The sequence below is a fragment of the Symphalangus syndactylus genome, chromosome 15, assembly GCF_028878055.3.
Source record: "Symphalangus syndactylus isolate Jambi chromosome 15, NHGRI_mSymSyn1-v2.1_pri, whole genome shotgun sequence".
Lineage (NCBI taxonomy): Eukaryota > Metazoa > Chordata > Mammalia > Primates > Hylobatidae > Symphalangus > Symphalangus syndactylus.
The window spans coordinates 10,005,254-10,027,223 of record NC_072437.2 but is presented as its reverse complement, the minus strand read 5'-3'; the positions used below and the strand labels follow the sequence as shown (position 1 = coordinate 10,027,223).

Here is a 21,970-nt window from a genome sequence, read left to right as displayed (position 1 = left end):
GCCACAACACCAGGCCTCCTTCCGCTGCTTATTCCCCATTAAGAAGCTGTGCCAAGTGTCTGAATGTTAGAGTCGAAAATCTGAGTTTGTGTATTACTTGTACAGTCTTTCAATGTAACAGAGTTTAGGGAAATGTGTTCAGAAACAATCGACCAGCCAAAGTGGTTTAAAGGAAATGTGTTTCTTTGGCACTTGTTTTAAACAGATTCCCTGTAATGAATCCAATAAAGCAAAATAAACTAAAATGTACCTTCATTCCTGGTAACCCTGGTGGCCCCTAAAAAAGAAAGTTTTGGTGTTAGTTTTGTTTTCTCAAAATATCATTAGCATTAAAGTTGTTATTATATAATATTATATATAAAATATAAGTTATTAAAACATAAGCAAAGAAAGAAAGAAAAGGAAATGGAATGAAAAGAGAGAAGTTATAACTAAAAGAAAGAAGTTCTGCCCTAAATAACTTCTACTCACGGGATTTCCAGCGAAACCAGGCAAGCCAGGAGGCCCGAGCAGCCCTCTCTCTCCCTGGGGAGACAGCAGAGCATCATTCATACGCACTGTGCGTGGCAGACACATCAGCCCCTACACCGCATGCGTCACTCTGCCCTACCCTTCATTTGTTGGTTAAAATCATTTCCTAAAAGCAGTTTGTCACAAGCTATGCTACTGGGTACCACTTTATGAAAGAAGAAATAGACTTGATAGTATCATTAATAGGGACAAAGGCCCATAACGGCATTTTCTTATGCAATGTAGTAAATGATGATAGGTAACAACTTTCGTGCTTAAATGCAATTTTAGGATAAAAGTCTACAAAAAAGCAAGAAACAATTGTATCTTTCTGGTACACTAAATATGGGAAAACTGTATTTCCTTACCAAATAAAGCAAACTTTAAGACAAGTAACTTTCCAATTGTGGCAAATAAAACTCTGTTAACAGAATTACACTACCTAACTCCTTAATATGCAAAATTACGTAAACACACGCAAAAAGGAGGGTCTCGGTTCTGGATTTACCTTTGTGCCATTGCATCCTGGAATACCTGGGGGGCCTGGTGGGCCGTCTTGGCCAGGAATGCCCTGCAATTCAGAAAGTGAAAATGTAACCCAGATAGAAAATTGCCTGATGGAAAAATATTTCATAAAAGAAGTAGAGTGCATTTTCTATACATACGGGAAGTCCTGGGTTTCCAGGGTAGCCAGATGCTCCCGGAGGTCCCTGTGAGGGTGGAAGTAAAAGCATGTCAGTGAAGAGCTGGGAAGCCTCACTTCCTCCTACTGCATCCCCCTGGTTAATGGAGTCATGCCCTCATTTTTGGTGTCAGAACACACACACACAAAGCAGACAGTGCACTCTGCACAAGAGGCAGAGGAGGGCACAGCCTAGGGCAGATGGCCCAGGCTTGCAGGAGCAATGCTACACCCAAAGCACACTACTGCCATTCACGACTGCAAAGATACGGAACCAGCCTAAGTACCTACCAACCAATGAGTGGACAGAGAAAAGGTGGAATCCATGCACCATGGAACACTACTCAGCCACAACAAGGATCAAAATGATGTCTTTTGTGGCAACTTGAATGGAGCTAGAGGCCATCATTCTAAGTGAAGTAACCCGGGAATGGGAAACCAAATACCGTATGTTCTCACTTATAAGTGGCATCTAAGCTATGAGGATGTAAAGGCATAAGAGTGATACAATGGACTTCGGGACTCAGGTGGGAGGAAGGCTGGAAGGGGGTGAGGGATCAAAAACTACGTAACAGGTAGAGTGTACACTGCTTGGGTGACAGGTGCACTAAAATCTCAGAAATCACCACGAAAGAACTTATCCATGCAACCAAACACCACCTGTATCAAAAAAACATTGAAATAAAAAAAATAAGTTTTTAAAAAGCTGACTGCTGATCCCTTCAAACATAAGGCTGCCCATGCACAAAATAACTCTGCTCCCATTTCATCTTTACTAAGAGGGGGAGAGGAGGAAGAGCAACGCTGGCTCTGAAAATACCACGACTCTTCCATTAAATGAAGTCATCTCTGTCTAATGACTGTGGACGCATCATCAATTGCCCCTTCCCCCAAATTAAAGTATGCCCAGAAGAGATTCCTGAAGAAGAACAAATGGGGGAAAGCAAATTTGCAGAACCAAGGACTAAGGAGCTCAGCCTGTGCACAGGCCCCATGGGAAGGACTGGGGCTCAGGGAGTCATGGGCTGCTCCTCACTGCCTGCCTGGCGCCTGCCTGCCCATGCTGTGTTAGCTGGAAGAGGAGATGGAGGACGAAGGTCAGGAGAAAGGAGGGGAAAGGTGCCCGACCCTGGGAGCGGGCCTGTCCCATGCACGGAATCATCGATTGTGAGTAGCAACTGTACTCACTCTTGTCCCTTTTGTTCCAGGTAGTCCTGGTTCTCCAGTATCACCCTGGAACAGAATAGAAATGCCATTGTCATTGATCACTGTTATCTCAAGAATGCGGGCAATCTTACATCCACCCACCCCCAATCCCACAGCCGTGCTTACCTTTTGTCCTGGTGGTCCCTGCGGCCCCTCAGGTCCTTGCATTCCAGGAAACCCAATGACACCTTGTAACCCCGGGAGGCCCCTTTCACCCTGCAGAAGAGTAACATCAGTCAGGCAAAAGGCAGCAGCAAAGAAACAGAGGAAGGAATCGGTGACCAACTGTGATGGCTATTTTTTTTTTTTTTTTGAGTTGGAGTCTCATTCTGTTGCCCAGGCTGGAGTGCATGGCATGATCTCGGCTCACTGCAACATCCACTGCCTGAGTTCAAGGGATTCTCCTGCCTCAGCCTCCCGGATAGCTGGGATTATAGGCGTGCGCCACCATGCTGGCTAATTTTTGTATTTTTAGTAGAGGCAGGGTTTCACCATGTTGGCCAGGCTGGTCTCGAACTTCTGATCTCAGGTGATCCACCCGCCTCGGCCACCAAAAGTGCTGGGATTACAGGCATGGGCTACCACGCCTGGCCTGTGATGGCTAATTTTAGGTGCCAAGTTGACTGAGTCACAGGATACCCAGATAGCTGGTAAAGCATGACTTCTGGATGTGTTTTTGAGGGTGTGTTTCTGGAAGAGATTGGCATTTGAACACATGGACAGTAAGGCAGATCTGCCCTCCCCCAGGGTGAGCAGGTGCCATTGTGTGTTGAGGCCCGGATAGAACAAAAAGGCAGAAGAGAGGCCAATTATCTCTCTTCTGGAGCTGGGACACCCATCTTCTCCTGCCCTTGGACATCAGAACTCTGGGTTCTCTGGCCTTCGGATTCAGGGACTTGCACCACTAGCCCCTTGGGCTTTCCAGCCGCTGGCCTTGGACCCAGTTAGGCTTCAGGAGTCCCGAGTTCCCAGGCTTGCGGGTGGCAGATCATGGAACTCCTCAGCCTCCATAATCCTATGAGCCACTTCCCATAATAAATCTAAGTATCATCCAGCCTTGCGCAAGTCCACAGTGAGTGTCTGGAAACGGACAGCAACGACTACTTCAGGTGGTTTTGCTCTACTGCGTTTTAAACTCGTGAGGGCAGGAAATATTTCTATCTCATTCCTGGCACAATCCTTTATATATACTAAATGCCAAATAATTTCTTGGGTAAATAAATACTTTAATTGGGTAAATAACTACTTTATTGTAATAAATAGTGAGGCATTTTTCACTGAACTGGTTATAATTTCACTCAATCAGTGGAACTCTCTTGTTAGCAGCAGTCTCAGTGCTGAGATTCTGTGATGGAGCCTCCAAGACTAGACGACTTCCTCTTTAGAGACCATTAGGAGGTGTGGGCGGGCAGAGTCCACAGTGTGAGCCTCATGCAAGATGCTTAGCCTCCCCTGGGCCATCATGGGGTGATGGTGGGCTTTGATGAGAAATGTCTTTCAAGAGCATTTCTTGGGCTGGGTGTGGTGGCTCATGCCTGTAATCCCAGCACTTTGGGAGATCGAGGTGGGCAGATCACCAGAGGTCAGGAGTTCGAGACCAGCCTGGCCAACATGGCAAAACTCTGTCTCTACTAAAAAATGCAAAAATTATTTGGGTGTAGTGGCGCACACCTGTAACCTCAGTTACTCAGGAGGCTGAGGCTGGAGAGTCACTTGAACCTGGGAGGCAGAGGTTGCACAGAGCCAAGATCATGCCACTGCACTCTAGCCTGGGAGACAGAGTGAGATTCTATCTCAAAAAACAAAACAAAACAAAACAAAAAAAACCCATAACCATTATAAGAAATCAAGAAAACCTATTTACTTTACAGCATGTGGACTTTAATGCATCCTTACCATACGAACTGGGTAGATTCAGTAACCACTGTCAGCTGATTTAAAAATAGAAGGCAGACACTTTGGAGATCACAGGCAGGATTACTTAGTGTTCAGTGCCTTTCTCAAAGTTGCATTAGTTGAAAGTAAAAATCAACTGACAAGCTATACATCACATAACATAAACATCCAAAGTCGTCCTTCTTTCCAAACCACTCAGCCAGTCCTGGCACTTACTGGTGAATTAACTGCCTGCTCCATTTTTACAAATGCAGGAAGGAGGTTATGAACCTGGGACTCAACCGGCACGCCTCCATAGAGCTGTGTGTTTCACTGAAAGGAGATGTCAGGAGTCTAGACACAGTATGTGGATAAACGTGGGAGAGATTGTTTCAAACCCTAGAGAATTGAATCAAACAGTAAATGGATTAAAGAACCTCAAGCCCCATAGTGTGGCACTGCCCCTTCAGGCCAGCAGCATCCAGGGAGTCGGCCAGAAGAGCGGACGTGACGCCACGAGGGCCCTGAGCCCAAGGTTTTCCTCACTGTCACAGGCTCCTTCTCCCTGAGGCCTGTGACAGTGAGGAAAGAAAAACATTCCCAGACCAGGACTTGTTTAAATGAAGAGCTCCTTAAATACACCCTGCAGTGACGGCCCCAGGACACAATGGCAGAAAACCCTGCTGTAAGGAGTTACGGTGCACAAGGTCACCAATCTGGGGCACCCGGTTTTTGGATATAGGAAAAGCCTGCTCAAACCAGAATAGGACTGAACTCCAAACAGCGGCTAAAATAAATAAATAAATATGGACTCGTGTAGCCCCAAGTAACCCAACATCAGACAGGAAGGAAATGAGAAAGGCATGTCCATGTAGAAGCTTTCTAATACATTTGGTGGAGTATTTTTAGTACTTAATTAATATTGGCAGTATCGCCATGAGACCAGCAACGATAAGATTTTATAATTCTCAATTTAACCATGGAATGCACTGAGGACCAGAGCCAGATTAACTGATTTCTACAAGTTTCTCACTGAGTCAGCACTACAGCCAGAAATAGAAATGAGGTCAGCCTCCACCGCAGTCCCTGTTTTTTCTGGGTCACTAGAGCAAGCCGGTTCCCAGCAGAACATCAAACAATTCACCAACTTCATGTTAGCCCAAGGTACTGACCCTTTTTTGTCCATTTCACAGATAGGGAAATTAAGATTCCGACGCTTAACTGACTTGTCATATGTCACTGGGTGACCCCTCGTGCTGCTGGGAACAGAACACAGAAATCCAAATTCCCAGACCTTGCTTTTACCGCAAGAACACATTCTTTCCCAAATGTCACTAGAAAGTTTAAGCAATCTGTGTATCCCCAGAGCTTTGAAATTAAGGAGCTAAGAAGGAAGTGACTCCTCCATGGACATAGTTCTTGCCATTCCCCACATATTTTTTTAATGTTCTTAAACTTTTGTCCAGATAAAAGTGCACACAAATAATCTAATACTCTGTACCCTGTCCAAGGTTATTATGGGAACCAGAGCAGAGCAAACAGACAGGATAAGCACTTAAACAGCTATACAGTTAGCTGGCGACCAGCATGCAGTATGGGGCCAAATTATTCCTCCAAGTTTTAGCACATTTCCACCAAGATTATAAGAAGAGCAAAGAGCTGGACATGTTGTGCAAAGGTTATTGGAGCTAGCAGTGTCCAAACCAGACTTTGCAGCTGCAACTGGCAATGCTACTACCGTGACCACAGTGACCCGCCCCTTCCACTGAAGCTCAAGGCAGAATGTGCACAGTTAGAGTCAGGGAGCAACAGGACCCTCGATCATCTGTTTCCCATGGTGTGCTCAAGGCAAGGTCCAAAAATCCATGGCGGCCACAGACTTCATGTCAGGCAAAAATGAAAACCACAACCACTGTTTGTCACAGCAATGACTATTTAAAATGGAAGAAAGAAACGAGAAACTTGAAAAATACTACACAGAAAGTTTTCATGCAACTGAACCTTGTGCTCTCATTCCTGAACATCAGTGCAATGTAGAACACTGATCAAAAAAGGTAAATCATATACCAAAACCGGACACGATTACTGCTGTGTCCTCAAATGATGAAATTCAGAATTCGTGGAGGGAGAACAAAGTGCCATTGTCTATAAAGATGAAAGAATACAACATGGAGAATAATCTTGGCACCAAAATTAGGCATTCTAAATTAGGCATGAAATAGGGTTTCATGCATGGAGCAACTTAAAATTCTTGCTTAATGCATTATCTAAAGCAAGCATATACTTTTTTAAAAATCCTTAAAATGCGTGGATAGAAAGTCATTTTATAATACCTAATTCTTTCCCTTCCTCTTCCAATGCTTGTAGAAACAAGTTCATGATTCAGGAAAGCAAATACTCAAATAAGCTTCCGTCATAGCTAAGTCAGAAATTCAAATACAAATCAAATACCCAGGACAGTTGAAGTTGAAATAGCATGAAGCTTTTAAATGTGGGGGGAAAATATAATTACCAACAACAAAAACTGATGTTAACACAGAATATACCTAGAATAAGCAGTCATCAAAATTCTTACTGTCAAAGGCCCTATGACACCTGTTTCAGTGGCTGACATGGAATCCGTATCTTTAAATCAAAATTTTAATGGATTTTTCCAATCTGAAATATTAGGATCACGAATCTTCACAGTGGACTGAAGCACTCACAGAGATGCTGCCAGCTCTCGGGGGCTTCCTCTACACACGGACTGAGTATGGGCACCGGGTCTGGTACTGAGCACTGAGTGTACTGGGTATGGCAGCCTCCATGTGTTGGGTGCATCCACGGGAAACAAGCAATGCTCATCAGGGAAACTGCAATTCCTTCTCCACCTCAACCCTGTAACTTCTTCACAGGCAATGAAATTGTTTTATTCATTCATGGTGTTTGAATTCAATAAAATGTCATGGGATGCTGAACTAGCCAATTGCATAACGTGACGCTCAGCATGAGGTAGGATTCCACATACGAATCCTAAAAACTTTAAGAGGTAGTGAAAGGTTACTGGGCAGGACAGGACCCCCATTGCCTTTGCAGTCCAAGCGTCTGGGCACCATTCCAGACTGGCTGGAGTCCGCAGCAGTGGCTGAGAGGTGCAGGGCAAGCTGCGTTCGGGACCACGCTGGCTCTGCTGCTGCTTTCTGTCATCTAGAGCCTCGAGATTTCCATTTACGAGCAAGACTGCAAATCATTCAGGGAATGAAAGCCCTCACATTTGAAGCCAGAGCTCACCAAGTATCCAGTGAAAGGGAAATGATGTCAAGGATGGGTCACAGTCAGCGGGTGACTACAGAACTCTTTCCGAAATTCCACAAGGCCAACTCCTTGAGCCCAACCACCATCAGAAGAGACATCAGAAGAGACATCTGCAGGGCCATTTCCGGAATGCCGCCGCTGGGAAAGGGGTGGGAAGGCTGCGGTCGGTGCCGGGGGGTCATGGAAAACTCTGTGACGAGGCCCCGCCGGGAGCTCCCTCCATGCCATGAGGCTTGACGTTAGGGCAGGAATACTGCCACCACGGTTTGAGGGGGGACAGATGCAAGGAGATCCCCTAGAGGGTCTGCTTTCCCTAAGAGGAAGGTGTGAGTGCTCACTCTCCTTTGCTCTATGAGACATACAACTGAACTCTTAAAAGGATGTATATGTGTTCATTAGAAGTATGTGAATGAAATTTAACAGTGTGGATTGTTGCACTTAGCAGCTACATTTATCATTACTATTATTTCTTGCATTTAAATATTTAACATTAAAGCAGCAAAGATTAAACCAATCATGCATAAAAAGCGTGGCTGCAAATCTGTATCTTCTTCTCGAAACTCTCATTTTCTCCCTCCAGCCCAGACATCTAGCTTGAGACAGTGAATATCAGGAAATGAGTGCAGTGGCCCTCCATCGACTATGTGGGTATACGCAAGAACTTGAGCAGCACATACAGATGCACCTCAGCTTATGATGGGGTATGTCCCAATAAGCCCATTGTAAGTTGAAAATATATATATATACATTTGAGACAGGGTCTCACTCTGTCACTGAGGCTGGATTGCAGTGTTGCTATCTTGGCTCACTGCAACCTCAGCCTCCCCAGTAGCTGGGATTATAGTAGTGTGCCACCATGCCCCGCTAATTTTTGTATTTTTAGTAGAGATGGGCTTTCGCCATGTTGGCCAGGCTGGTCTTGAACTCCTAACCTCATGTGATCTGCCCGCCTTGTCCTCCTAGAGTGCTGGAATTACAGGCGTGAGCTACTGCACCCAGGCCAGTAGAAAATATTTTTAACTCAAAAACACATTTAATACACCTAACCTACCCAACATCGTAGCTTAGCCTAGCCATCCTTAAACATGCTTAGAAAACTTAAACACTGGCCTACGTTATGCAAAATCGTCCAACACAAAGCCTGTTTTATAATAAAGTGTTTAATATCTTGTGTAACTTATCAAAATCTGTATCAAAAGTGAAAATCAGAACGGCTCACGGCCCCTGACTGGCATTGCGAGAGTTGCCTATCGCACAATGCTAGCCCAGGAAAAGATCAAAATTCAAAATTTTTATCTTTTGAATTTTGAATTTTGATCTTTCAAAATCCATGACTTTCAGATATCATGAGAGCTGTTCTATTTCTAGGAGACTGTGGACTCGTCCTGCCTCTTCTGAAGCATGTGGGGTTGTTTGGGCAAGTTCCTCATTTCATGGGCCTCCACTGTCCTCCTTCTATCATTAGCTTTGTTCTGACTACTCCCAAGGCTGCCGATGATGGAGATGAGCAAATTTGTGTGAAGAATGGGAGAGAACTCAGTGCCGGAGTCTCCTGGCCAAAAGAACAGTGGCTGGGGTCTGAGGGGTGGGAGCTGGGCTGGATAAACTAGAAGTGAAAATGCCTTCCTCTGTATGGCCAAGCCTGGACTATAACTTTCATACTGGACTTCTGGCCCCAGGATTCTTGAGTGGAAAATCCCAAGCCCTCACGACAAGGTCCATGTGATGAAGACGGTCCACCCTGTGCTCAGCAAAAGCCTGCCTGCAGCTATAGCATTTAACGCAGAATTGTCTCCACGTGTCCATGTTCAAGGAGAGATTTCTGTTGGACAAATCCTGATGTTGAAACATTATCTGAGCTCATGATGAATTCTGGCACAATTCTAGGCTCAAGTATTCTATTATGAATTTTAACATTCACTATGAAGTTGACTGACTGAGCTGAACACTCAAGTCATATGTAATCCAAAGCTAGAAGGCGATGGTTACAAAGGAGATGCACAGTGAATATTTCTGATAGATCCACATTTACAAAGAAATAAAACCATAGATATTTTCTGATCCATGAAAATCCACTTTGCACATCAGCTTAAAAGAAAAAAAATGAATTAAAAAGAGTCCTTCAGAAAATACTTTCTAAAGAACTATCATTCAACACAAGAATAACTCGAGGGAGCCCTCAGTATGGTCTTCTTATAAACAATTTAAAACTTCCCCGAAAGCCATCCAAAAGCAAACAAACCATCTGACGTCCCCGATCCAGTAAAAATGTTCTAGAACTGAGTGCTGATAAATTACTGGCAGCCAAAAAAATCTTAAAAATTTCCAAAGGTCTTTAAATCTTACGAAAGTTCCAGACATTTGTCCATGATGAAAGTCGAGACTCACTCATGGAAGCGCACAGTAAAGCTGTGAGCAGCAGCAAAGGTCTCCAGAGGCAACTATTATCTTCAAGAGTTTTTTCTTATCTTTTTTCAGAAAAAACAGTCCAACATGCTCTCATTAATTCTTACTCCAAAGCAGTACTCCGTTTCAAATATTGTTAAACAGAACCATTTTAAGTCAGTCCCCCCGAGCAGTCAGATTTCCACGTTGGAAAGGAAGAAAAATATGATGATGATCTTTTTCCAAAGGCTTGTGAACCTGCTCAGTCAGATTCCATGTGTACCTGCGCTCAGGCAGCGCGTCTGTCATCAATAGCTTAATTCTGTTTTCCCATCAAACCACACCAGCACGCAGTGCGTTCTCTGGAAACACTTGTATTTTCCTGGCTCCAGGCTCCATCGACAACACATTCAAATGCCCATGTGAAGGGCCAAGCTCCTGGTCGGGGCGTCCATAGACACCCACCCTTCATCCATCTCCAGGCACCTGCGACCCACACAGCAGCACCCCAGGGCCCTGGCACCCCGCAGCACATTCGAGAGCGCTGCCTCCATGTGAAACAGGCACATTCACACCCTCCCCGGCAGGCCCTGGCACCTCAGACACACCCATGGGGTCTCAGCCAAGCACCCCCTTGTTGAAGAAGTACTCACACACCGAACGATCTGGAGAAAACCCAAACTCTGGCAGACAGTGGATCCAGCCGGTGACGGGACCGGGCGGAGGAGCCAGCGGCCTCAATCAAGGCTTGGGTGAGGAGTCTCCGTGGGCTGCAGCTGCTCGCCACTAGAGGGAGCTCTGGGACTATACATTTCGCCCAAATAACCTCCTTGGTGGACCTTAAAGAATTAAGCCTTTTTCTTAAATATTCATTGTAGTAATATGTTACTATTAAAACATTAAATATTCAGTGCCATTGAACACATTCTGTGGGCGGAGTGAGAGAAATCACTTTGATATGGCCTAAAAGAACTCTATGGTAAATATTTTTAATTAGGATTCAAAATTTAATTAAAATTAAATATAAAAACTAGTAACCCGAATATTGAGGCTATTGCATGACAGGTAAATGCGGTCAGTCTATAAATAATGAGAATGATGGATATTTTCTAGATAGCATTTTCACATCCATTTTATAAACTGGGAGAGTATTTGAATCTAATGACAATACAGAAAAAATAGCAAATTCTGTATGGAAATAGAAAATAATGAAAAAATTAAATTCTACGAAACATGCATAAAATAGATACAAATGTGATCACAGGGAGGTATCTAAGAAACCACTACTAAACATCCCACTGCCAGTAAAACTTATGTAAAGCTTCCTCTTTGGTCCTCTTCCACTACAAGTTTATAGAAAACCTATGCATTAAGGTAATTTAGTCCATTCTCCTGAGTTTTGCCAATTCTAAAAGAAAAAAAAAATCTATCCAGTTTTTTGAATCCCGAAAAAAATGATAACATTCTCTCCTTTGCTTAACCTATCAGCATGAACACTCATTAAAGCCACAATCACAGACACCTCTACCTATTACCTAACATTCTGTTTCTCAAACATATATTTTTAAAAATATCTTTAAAACAAGAAAGACAGTACAGAAAACAAGTGTTATGCACAGGCTTGGAACCCCGCTTGCTGCAGCTATGGACGGTGTGGATGGTTGTGCATGTTGCACACTGCAGCAATCAGGGGCCCAAATCAACCACTGAAGCCAGGTGTTGGCACAGCAGGAGGCCTTTATCTAATATGACAAAGCTGGAAAAAGCCCAGTGGTAGCAAAACCATCCTTCAAATAAGTTGCATAGAGCTCTCTGGGGGTTCCTGCCTGGGACACACCAAGCAAGAGGCAGCCTCCATGTAGACTTTAGAGGCTTGGTACTGACCTGCCGAGAGTTGGGAAGCCAACTGAGGAATGTCCCTCAAGAGAGCCCTATTCCAGGGCAGGGGCTGAACTGCCCAGTCACCACTGCCAACACTTTGGTTGGCTTTTGGTTTGGGTTTTTACTTACTCCATTAAAATACATAGATATATATAGAATACTATCCTCAAAGAGCTAGAAATGGACATGGCATAAATGAATGCTTCCAACTTGAGCTCCGGCCATTGAAGGAATGATCACACTTAGGAGTTGCTGAGAGTCTGCACACGAAATCACGCCTCTGCTCACCAGCACAACTGTCTTTTTTTGAAGTTCCATGAAATTTATCACAATTCTAGGTCATGACTTAGTTAAAGATTTGGGGGAAGAAGAAAGATTGCAGGAACATAAATAATTGATAACAAAATATCAATAAGAGGTCAGCTCTCTTCTGAGTTTGTATAAGAAAAAAATATATATGTTTTTGAGATGGAGTCTTGCTCTGTCACCCAGGCTGGAGTGCAGTGGCATGATCTTAGCTCACTGTAACCTCTGCCTCCCAGGTTCAAGCGATTCTTGTGCCTTGCCCTCCCAAGTAGCTGGGATTACAGACGTGCACCATCATGCCTGGCTAATTTTTGTATTTGTAGTAGAGACAAGGTTTCACCATGCTGGTCAGGCTGGTCTCGAACTCCCGACCTCAGGTGATCCGCCAGCCTTGGCCTCCCAAAGTGCTGGTATTACAGGCGTGAGCCAACGCTCCCGACCTATTTCTTTTTCTTATAAAGACACTTCGCTTTACTTTTCATAAGCTCCAAAGCAAGGACCCTGAGGGTTCGAAAGACGTGTTCTACATTAACAGAAATGTTGAAAAATGCCAATTAGTGCCTAAGTACTTAAATAGCTGAGGATGTTATTAACTTGAACTTAATAATGTATGTGGGTGTGGGGCAGTGTCATGGAACAAAACGAGGACACAGAAAAGGCAGGAAACACCACAAGGTAGGTGATGGATTTTTTTTTCTTTTTCTGGTCTGTGATAAAAGTAAACTTGAAAAATGCAGATGAAATACTCTGAAGATAAGAATCATAGTTAATAATACAAAAGCATGCAAGAGAGTCTTCAGGTTTAAACCTTGAGAGAATTGCTCATTGGAGAGTCTTCAGGTTTAAACCTTGAGAGAATTGCTCATTGGCAATTAAGAAAAACCTTTCATTTTTTTTTCCTTAAAAATGTGTTAGATATATTTATCAAAATTGGGTTTTACAGGTGCCCTGCCAGGGGACATCCAGGGTCCCCATCCTCTGAGTGGTCCCGTAGCCCCTGCGGTTCCCCTGCCAGCGTATGCACAGCCGCGTACATAGCACCTTCAGGAGATGCTGGAACCCAGCAGGCAGTGACTGGCATTCCCTCTCGTTCCCTCCCCCAGCACCTCGAACAGATGGCACAGGGTAGGTACTCAATTAATATGTTCATGACTGGGCCGGGTGCGGTGGCTCACGCCTGTAATCCCAGCACTTTGGGAGGCCAAGGCGGGTGGATCACCTGAGGTCAGGAGTTCAAGACCAGCCTGGCCAACATGGTGAAACTTGTCTCTACTAAAAATACAAAAATTAGTCCGGCGTGGTGGCACACACCTGTAATCTCAGCTACTTGGGAGGCTGAGACAGGAGAATCACTTGAACCCAGGAAGCAGAGGTTGCAGTGAGCCGAGATCATGCCATTGCACTCCAGCCTGGGCGACAGAGGAAGACTCTGTCTCAATAAATAAATAAATAAATAAATAAATAAATAAATAAATAAATAAACAAAAATAAAATATTTTCACGAGTGACTCAGGAAAGATCCCAAGAAAATGATATAAATCTACAAGAGGGTGCAGATTTAGGAACCCTAATTTCAAACGACTGCAAAAACAAGCACCTGCACTCCGGGTGAGCACGTGGTGCTCTGGGCGCCCTGCTTTCCATGCTCTTTCTTCAGTCACTGCATGGATGGGCAAAGAACCTAAGCCTGGAATTCTGGTGCTGGCTCCAGCGCCAACCCCTGGGACGCTCTGAAAATCAGCTTTGCCATCATCTGTAAGTCAGGGATGACTCCACCTGCCTGGCTCACCTGGCAGCATTATTTTAAAAATCAAACGTGCTCAAGTATTCAGTTAAATGCTGCACAAATGGTTCTGAAAGAAACTGGTCTGACTTTACTGGTTTTTAAACACATAAATATTTTGTGTTTATTCTCACGATTTCTATGTCCAACAAGCCAGCTGCTTTTCCTCTGAAGCCACGGAATGTTTTAAAAGAGAATGAAAAGGCCACACTGCTAGTGTTCCCACAAGTCATGACCCAGGAAGTATCTCACTCCTGTTTTTGTGGCTAAGACAGACATAAGAAAATTGGAATTTCTTGAGTATTTAAAAAAGACGACAGTTTCAAGAAACTCCCCCCTTTATCTTATACTCAAGGTTTTGTGTTTTTTCCTTAATAAATATCTCTGGAATTCATGCAGTTCAAGCCTAGAACATTCTATTTATTCTGTCAGGTCAGCCTGGGTCTTAGTAAAGCCACCACACTCCTCCATGGTTAGCCTGGAAGTAGCTAACGACATACACAGGTCTGAAATCCCCAGATTACTCCCTTACCCCCAAGCAAGTTGCTTGTCTGTATCTTATCACTGATAACATTTTCCCCCAGGATGCTGCAATAATTTCAATACTCCATTAATCATACTTGGAATCTAAGAGATAAGAATAGTTCCCTTGACTCCCAGTTATACAATTGCCAGGTTAAAACTAGACAAACCAACTTTGCCCATAGAATACAATGTAATCTCGGCAGAGCTGGAGGTTTAACAAAACCCATTATTAGCCTAACCTCATGAATTTGAAAAAGCAGTAGTGAGATCAATCTAAATTAATAAGTAACTGAATTTTAATCTCTTTTAAGTAAACACCATTAATTCCTTTAAAACATATACAGTCACCCAAAGAAAGAAATTAAGCCAACATCTTGAAGTTTTCCTTTTGTGTTTTGCTTAAAATCTTGGTTTTAAAACTGAATAGATAAGAAAAGCATATAACTGCAAGATCGATACAAAATGCTGGTGCTTAATTAAGACAATAAATAGCTACTTCATAAATACTTAAAAATGGTCTTCCCTGAGCTGCTAATCTCTCTTCACCTCAATGCTGTTCATAAAATTGGCAAGCCTGTTTTCAAAAGATAATATGGAGATATATTTTAATCCAAGGTGTGGCCCAATTATTTAAAAATTTCTGTCAGTAAGATCTTATTTAATGCCATTTTCACTATGCCTAGTTTGTAGCTGTTTTAAAGATTAAACTTACAGTATCATTTCCTGCCTTTTTTTCTTAACTACTTAATGTCAATAGACTAAAATATTGAGATCTTTGGCTAGAAACTAAGATGTGGAAACAGACCAATTGCGTTACAGTTTGTAAATTATGAGGTATAAACTTTCTAATAAAAATAGATTGTAGAGTATATAAACATGTGACATTTTCCCACGTACATGGAATTTTTTTTTAAGTTGTACCAATTGGGGGATAGATGACCAAGTATGGGTACAGTAGACACACACACACACACACACAAACACACACACACACAGAATCAGGGAGAGAGAGAGAGAAACAGAGAGGGAAACAAAGAGACAGAGACAGAGAGACATAAAGAGAGAGAAGCTTCACTAAGAGGCAGGTTGGGGGCACCTGGTTCCCACGCCCCCTGACCTCCCACGCCCAGGGTCTGAGGTCTCAGACACATCACTGAGGAAATTTCTCTTTGGCAAGAGAGGGCCAGTCAGCCAAGCACCCTGAAAGGGCCTTCCCTTGACTCCCAAATATACAATTGCCAACTTGGTGGAAACTGAGCTCTCATGGGAATTCTAAACCTACAGGCGCCCACCCTTGGTTCTCCACAGGGAGAATCAGCACGTTCTGTGAAGAAACAGGGAAAGCAGTCATCTTTTAAACAACTATTTGATATTCCACACAAATATCCTGCCGTGGGTTAGGCCCAGAATTTCGGGATAACAAATAAGGCAAGGACAGGGAGGCAGCCCTGTCTCAGGTCTCCGGGGAGCCCAGGGGGCCCCGCTGTGGAGAGGCTGATCCCAGAGCCCTTCCTTGGTCCCTATGGTCCCTAAATACACCCTCCTGGGAGGAGCTACACCTCGCTGCACGCACAGTCCTCAGGTGCCCATCTGAACGTCACCCTCGCTGGGCAACAGGTGCCCGGTGACAGGTGGGAAAGGGACGCACAGGGACATACACGCGCCTTACAGGACTCAGGAAGCGCAGCTGGGCGGGACCATCGCGGAGCACCTGCCAAGCCACGTGCTTCTGCAGTAAAATCACCCACATGTTTCCAGAGCTGACACCCCGCGATCAAGCACAGGCCGCCTCTGAGGAGTGGCGGTGCGGGCTGGGGAGGCGGGTATACATCAGGAACAAAATATTGGACAGGATGGAAAAGAACATGTGTGTTCTTCTCTGTCATTGGGTGAAGCAGATTCCTTTAAAAATCCAATTTTGAAGGGCACACACCCAGTAGCTTCCATGCAAGGTAAGCTTTTAATGACTACCCACTTCCGGGCCCGTCACTACCCACTTCCGGCCCGTCGCACCCAGCAGGCGGCTCCTGCGCCCCCTCCACGTGGCAGGGAGAACAGGGAAGCCTTGGAAGGGAACACGTGACCCAGAATGCGAATGAGCAGCCTCCAGGCTGGGGGACTCTTCTTTTAAACACAGGTAAGACACACATTTCGGATTAACAATATAACTTCCTAAAGGCAAATGAGTGAGACAGGAAAGGAAACGGATGCTTATACCAACTCCCACATTCCTAAACTACGATCTATTTCCCCCTCCCTTTCGGTTCATGGCCTTATCCAATAGGAAGATCAAAGAAATGGCATCTGGTCAATTGTCTGTAGACGAGGGACAGAAATCAGAACAGCTGGTTAAGAAAGTCAGGCAAGATTTAAATAGAGTGACTCGAGTACTAGCGTCCACTTCACATGCCCAGATAAAATGATTTTAGGAATAAAATATGGAGAACCAAATTGATTAGCGAATGGAAAAAACCACAGACAGTGAGGAAAATGTAACAAAATTTCCCAGCTATGATTGCTTCAACTTGGGATCGTGATTTTTCAGAAAAGAAAAAGGGGAGGAAAACCAGAGATGGCACTGGGGATTCAACAAACTTTGGTTTTCCCATCAGCAGATGTGAAGAGACAGGGAGGATGAAGGCCTATTGGCTCAATACTGCAGAGTCACCGCTCCCCTTTCCTCAAAATACATCACCGAAAACATAGCTGACACTGAGGAAATGTCTGCTTGTGAAGTAATCACCCATTATGGGCCTGATCTTCCTTCTCTTCAAATGAGTGGACAGTTCTGACATGTACTGCATACCAAAGTTCTTTTCGGTAAAATAGCTTTTGCTCTAGAAAGGCCAAAGTAGAGTGTTGAAGTACCTCCAGCTTCCCAGGAAAGATCTCAACTCAGAGAACATTAACATTTAGAAGGGTTTTAGAGGTCAGAGTCCCAACTCTTCCCTCTCAGGAGGTTTTCAACTTTAAATCTGAATGACTCGAATTTTTTCAGATTGAGAAATTTCCAGCCAAGTACACAGTTACCTAAACACAGCTGGGATGCATTTTGTCATCACACATCACTGTACATGTCCCGCATCCCAGGATAATAAAAGTGCTGTATTCTGAATGTCCATGCCCCCCCCAAAATTCCTGTGTGGAAATTCTAACCCCCAAGGTGATGGCATGGAGGTGGGGCCTTGGGAGGTGATGAGGCTCATGAACAGAATTAGTGTTCTTAGAAAAAAGACCCCAGAGAGGGCCCCCACCCTCACGCTGCCTACGAAGAAGGGGGCCACAGCCGACCTCGAATCTGCTGGAGGCTTGATGTTGGACTTCCAGCCTCCAGCACTGGGAGGAACACATTTCTGCTGCTGAAACCACCCAGTCTGTGGTATTCTGTTACAGCATCCTGGGGAGGCTAAGAGGAAAAGAAAAAACCCTATGCCTATACTTTGTAAAATGTCAGTAATTTCCTTGAGCCCCACTTCCGACGTTCACCCTCTTGTGGGTGACTTCTGCCAGCTGGTCTTGGCTCTCACTCCACGGTAACTGCCCTCCCAGCTTGGCCCACCAGCTCTCCTGTCCCCTTCCACAACATCAAATCCACACTGAGTGCCCAAGAGCAGTGCCCTCCCAAACCCCCCACTCAGGAAAAAGGAGCAGAGCCAAGCCCGAAGCAGGTGGACAAGGAGGGCTCCATTCAGGCCACATGGTGGAGGGCTGGGGGGTTCCTGAAGAAAGTGTGTGTGTGTATGAGTGTGTGCATGTGGTGTGGGTGCGCATGGTGTATGTTCTATGTATATGTATGTGGTGTGTTTGGTATGTGTGGTGTGTGTGTGTGGTGTGTGTGTATATGTATGTGTGTGATGCATGTATATGCATGTGTGATGTGTGCATGCATGTGATATGTGCATGCACACATGTGAAGTAGAGAGGACAAAGCACACAGGTGGCAGGCACGGGTCATCAGGGCTTGTCGTGACTCCCTGGAAAATCACACAGATGTACATGAGCCCTGAACAGAGAGAAAGGAAAAGTGGATGAGAAATTGTGGTGGGAGGAACCGAAAGGGCAGAAATTTTATAAAGGAAAAAAGGGTAAAGGGGGCGAGTGAGGTGGGACGGGATGGTCCACCTCCTCTAAGACCACAGGGAGCCTCCCCAGCCTCCTGCAGAAGCCACTGCACCTCCGGCCCCCACCACACCCTGCCCAGGTCCCTATCAAAGGCCCCCAAAGAAGAAAACACCACTCTGCTTTCTGCCCCAGTCACGCCGGCGTGCTGTTCCTCGCATTTGCTGGAAGTCCACCCGTGGTATGTTCCTCTGCCCTGACAGGCAGGACACCTGTGGAGCCACGGTCTCCTGCAAAGAAATGCACGTTCCACGTGCAGAGGCAGAAGCAAGGAGGCCTCCAGCTGTCCGGAACCTCTGCTCCCAGGGCTCCTGATGTGTGGTCCAGGCAGGACAGGGCGCACCCGTTCACCCAGGGCCTCTACATTCAGATTCAGGGCAGGGCACCCAGCCCCTCCTCCCAATCAGGAGGCAGAATCCAACACCTGCCACCCACATCAGCCCCGTCGGGATGATTAATGACGTTGCATCCATAAAACTCCAAGAACCTGGAGACAAGGTGCTGCCTCCCAAAGCCCTGACTCAGAAAAACACATGGCATTTCCAGCCGGCGTGGTGAGGAGACAGTCAGTCTGGGAACAAGATCCACCGAGGTGCCTCTTGCCCTTGCCCAGGACATATCGATGAGACTGGGGAGCCCCACATGGGGGCACAAAGAGACAAACAGTGACGAACAGTTTCACACTCATGGAGATGTGTCCTTTAACATTCTGGAGTCTTATATGTGGAAGTGAGAAGGGCGAGGTGAGGAGGCACAGCTGTCCGTGGACATTTCTCAAAGTACTAACATTTCCAAATCAGGAAAAACCTGATGACAAACAGGGAAATGGAGTTTGGAGGCGTAACTCATGGGCCATCACACCTGAGCGGCTGCCTGAGCTTTTGGGGCCTGCGAATGACCATTCGGTTTGCCCTTCCCTGCCCACTGCAGATCAATTTCTTCCCATGGGACATCCATTCTCGCAGCCGTGCCTTCTCCCTCCCTGGAGGTCTTAGCAGAGTGTTCACTTGGGGGTTCAGTTGTGCTATTACTGGCTGGCATCTTCCATCATGATCCTGTAGGGCAGGCTCCAGGACTGCCGCTGGCCACCACCCAGGCCCACTGGTACAGCAGGAGCCCATAGGACAAAGAGGCACTGGGATGAGGGGACATTGGTTCTCCAGCTCAAGGAATTTACTGGCTCTACTATAGACAGATGTCATTCATTTACCAATCTTCTAGGGAAAACCACTTCAAAATCAAGCATGTCACCACATGCCACAGACTTGGGAACTCAAGTCTTAGGGTTGTGGATTTCTCACCTAGGAGGGCAAACTAACCTAAGGCCCTAACATGCTACAGCGGGACACCCACAGAAAATTCTCTGGTTAAGTCCTCAAGCTCTAACAAGACGTGTATAAGAAATTCACATCTATCATTCATCACCTTCATGTATTTGTCGAAATATCTAATAAAGGAGAAACCGTACCAAGGGTCTTTAACCCTTCTGAATTCACTACAGCTTTTTAGAAATTAGCCAGGAATAACTGTTAGCTTCTTGTGTCAGATTCTCATGTGAGGAAATCCAGAATCATTGAATTTGGAGCCAGTTAGCATTAAACTCATAAACCCATGTGATTAACCAAGGCTAAGCTATATCAAGTACACTTTTACCATGTTTAATGGATTTGCCAAAGGAAGAAAAATCTGACAAATGGGCACCACGTCCCCAGAGTCATCTGGTTTGCTCGTTAACTCTGACTAATTCTTCCTTTGTTTAATTGCACATTGTGCTAGTGCTAAACCACTTCACAAGGATGAGGGTTCTGTTAATACCATTTTTGAGCGTGCAGTTCTCCACACCCACACTACATAATTATCTAGCATCACAACTTGCTGTCTAGAAACGTATTTGAATGCTCAAAATATTCTACCAACGAACAGGAGGAAAATTCCATTGGCCAGTTTTCATTTGTCAGGGTTTGTTTTATGTTAAGTCTTTGATCTTGAATTAAAATATACACTCTCATTTTGCTCCCCTGAAAAGAAAGCCATTTTCCTGCCAGCCAATGTTTTGTCAAGATCATATTTACAAAAAAATATTTTTTCCCATAAATAGTCAGGACAGAGGCTGCCGGTGCTGGGCCACACCGATGACAGCCTGCACTCCTGGAGAGTGCTCTGGGCTTTAAAAGTCACGGCATGTGATCTGCCATTCAAGATACTTAGTTTTCTGCTGCTCCTTCTGAACTTGGAAACAGAATCAGCTCCCTATTTTTAAAGCTATACTAGGTTCAGTGAGCTCCAGATACAGCTGCAAATCAAGAGCCATCAATTTGTATGATGGTCTTTCCCGAGTCTAACAGGTCCCACAGCACATGGCAAAAGGGCACATTTTACGGTGGGCAGAAATAGGAAGTGGAGCTGGAAACGAGAATGTGCAGCTCACTCTCCCTGTTCGGGAAGGGGATGTATGTGTATCAGTGACGTCCAAGGCATGGGGAGCCAGCGACGGGTGGGCCTCGTGTGCAGAATAAAATAAACCATTTAGCATGGATCTGCTTCCAGGGGCTTTTCTAGGGTACGTTGTTGATATTTTACTTTTGGATTCAGCCATATTTTTTAAAAAATTCATTGTTTTCAAAGAACTATCAAAAAAGACAAAAGTAGGTGAATGTGGGAACCCACGCTGATCACATGGATTCTCACGATTCCTCTGCCAGATGATGATTCATGTGCGGTATGTGGAAATAGGAAATAGGGGACATCTGGAAAAAAATCTTGGCATTGCAAACACCAGACAAAACACGGAAAAGGAAAAGAGAATGTATTCTATTAACCCATTTAGCCAGCCAGCGGGAGGGGAGGGAAGACACCCTCGGGTCCTGCAGATGAGCCTGAGTGTCAAAGTCAGATACTTTGGGGGGTAGAATCCATTAGGTGGCAAAAACAAAGTGACATCTCACTCATGTTCCCCTTTGAATAGTAGCTAGACCAAGCAAGACTGGCCGAGGGGAGGGAGGAGTCTGGACGTCGGTAAGTACACGCACATCAGGAAAAGCTGTTGGCAACAGAAACTCGCAGCAGTATTTGGAAAAGTTGGGGAATTGAAGAAAAGGAGAGTCGTTTTCCTCACATTTTAAGGGGTAATGATTCCGGAAATGGATGATAAACCACAACGCTGATTAGAAATTTGGATGGAAACTGCAGGCAGACCTCCCAAGTGAGCCCATCTCATTTTCCCTCCACCAAAAGCATCCAAAAGCTACAAACACTACCTAATGGTCCTGCCAAGATTCTCAAAACATTCTAACATCCCTTTAATTTAGGTCCTGGGAGCGCTTCTGTCACAGATGGAACAGGTCCATTTCTCTGGGTTTCCAGGCTTCACCTGCGGATTGTGAATACTTAGCTGGATAAGGATC

The 21,970-nt window shown here is 45.0% G+C and overlaps 1 protein-coding gene across 3 annotated transcripts in view; it reads right to left on the bottom strand.

Moving 5' to 3' along the window:
• Positions 1-21,970, bottom strand: part of COL4A1 (collagen type IV alpha 1 chain) — a 157,149-nt gene that overhangs the window by 62,889 nt on the left and 72,290 nt on the right. For all 3 annotated transcript variants that reach the window (XM_055244660.2, XM_055244664.2, XM_055244661.2), the window contains exons 3-8: positions 2,525-2,614; positions 2,381-2,425; positions 1,176-1,220; positions 1,019-1,081; positions 472-525; positions 251-277 (exon numbers count right to left, since the gene is read on the bottom strand). In XM_055244660.2, the coding sequence (XP_055100635.2) occupies positions 251-277; positions 472-525; positions 1,019-1,081; positions 1,176-1,220; positions 2,381-2,425; positions 2,525-2,614 (324 nt within the window). The remainder of the gene's footprint in view (positions 1-250; positions 278-471; positions 526-1,018; positions 1,082-1,175; positions 1,221-2,380; positions 2,426-2,524; positions 2,615-21,970) is intronic.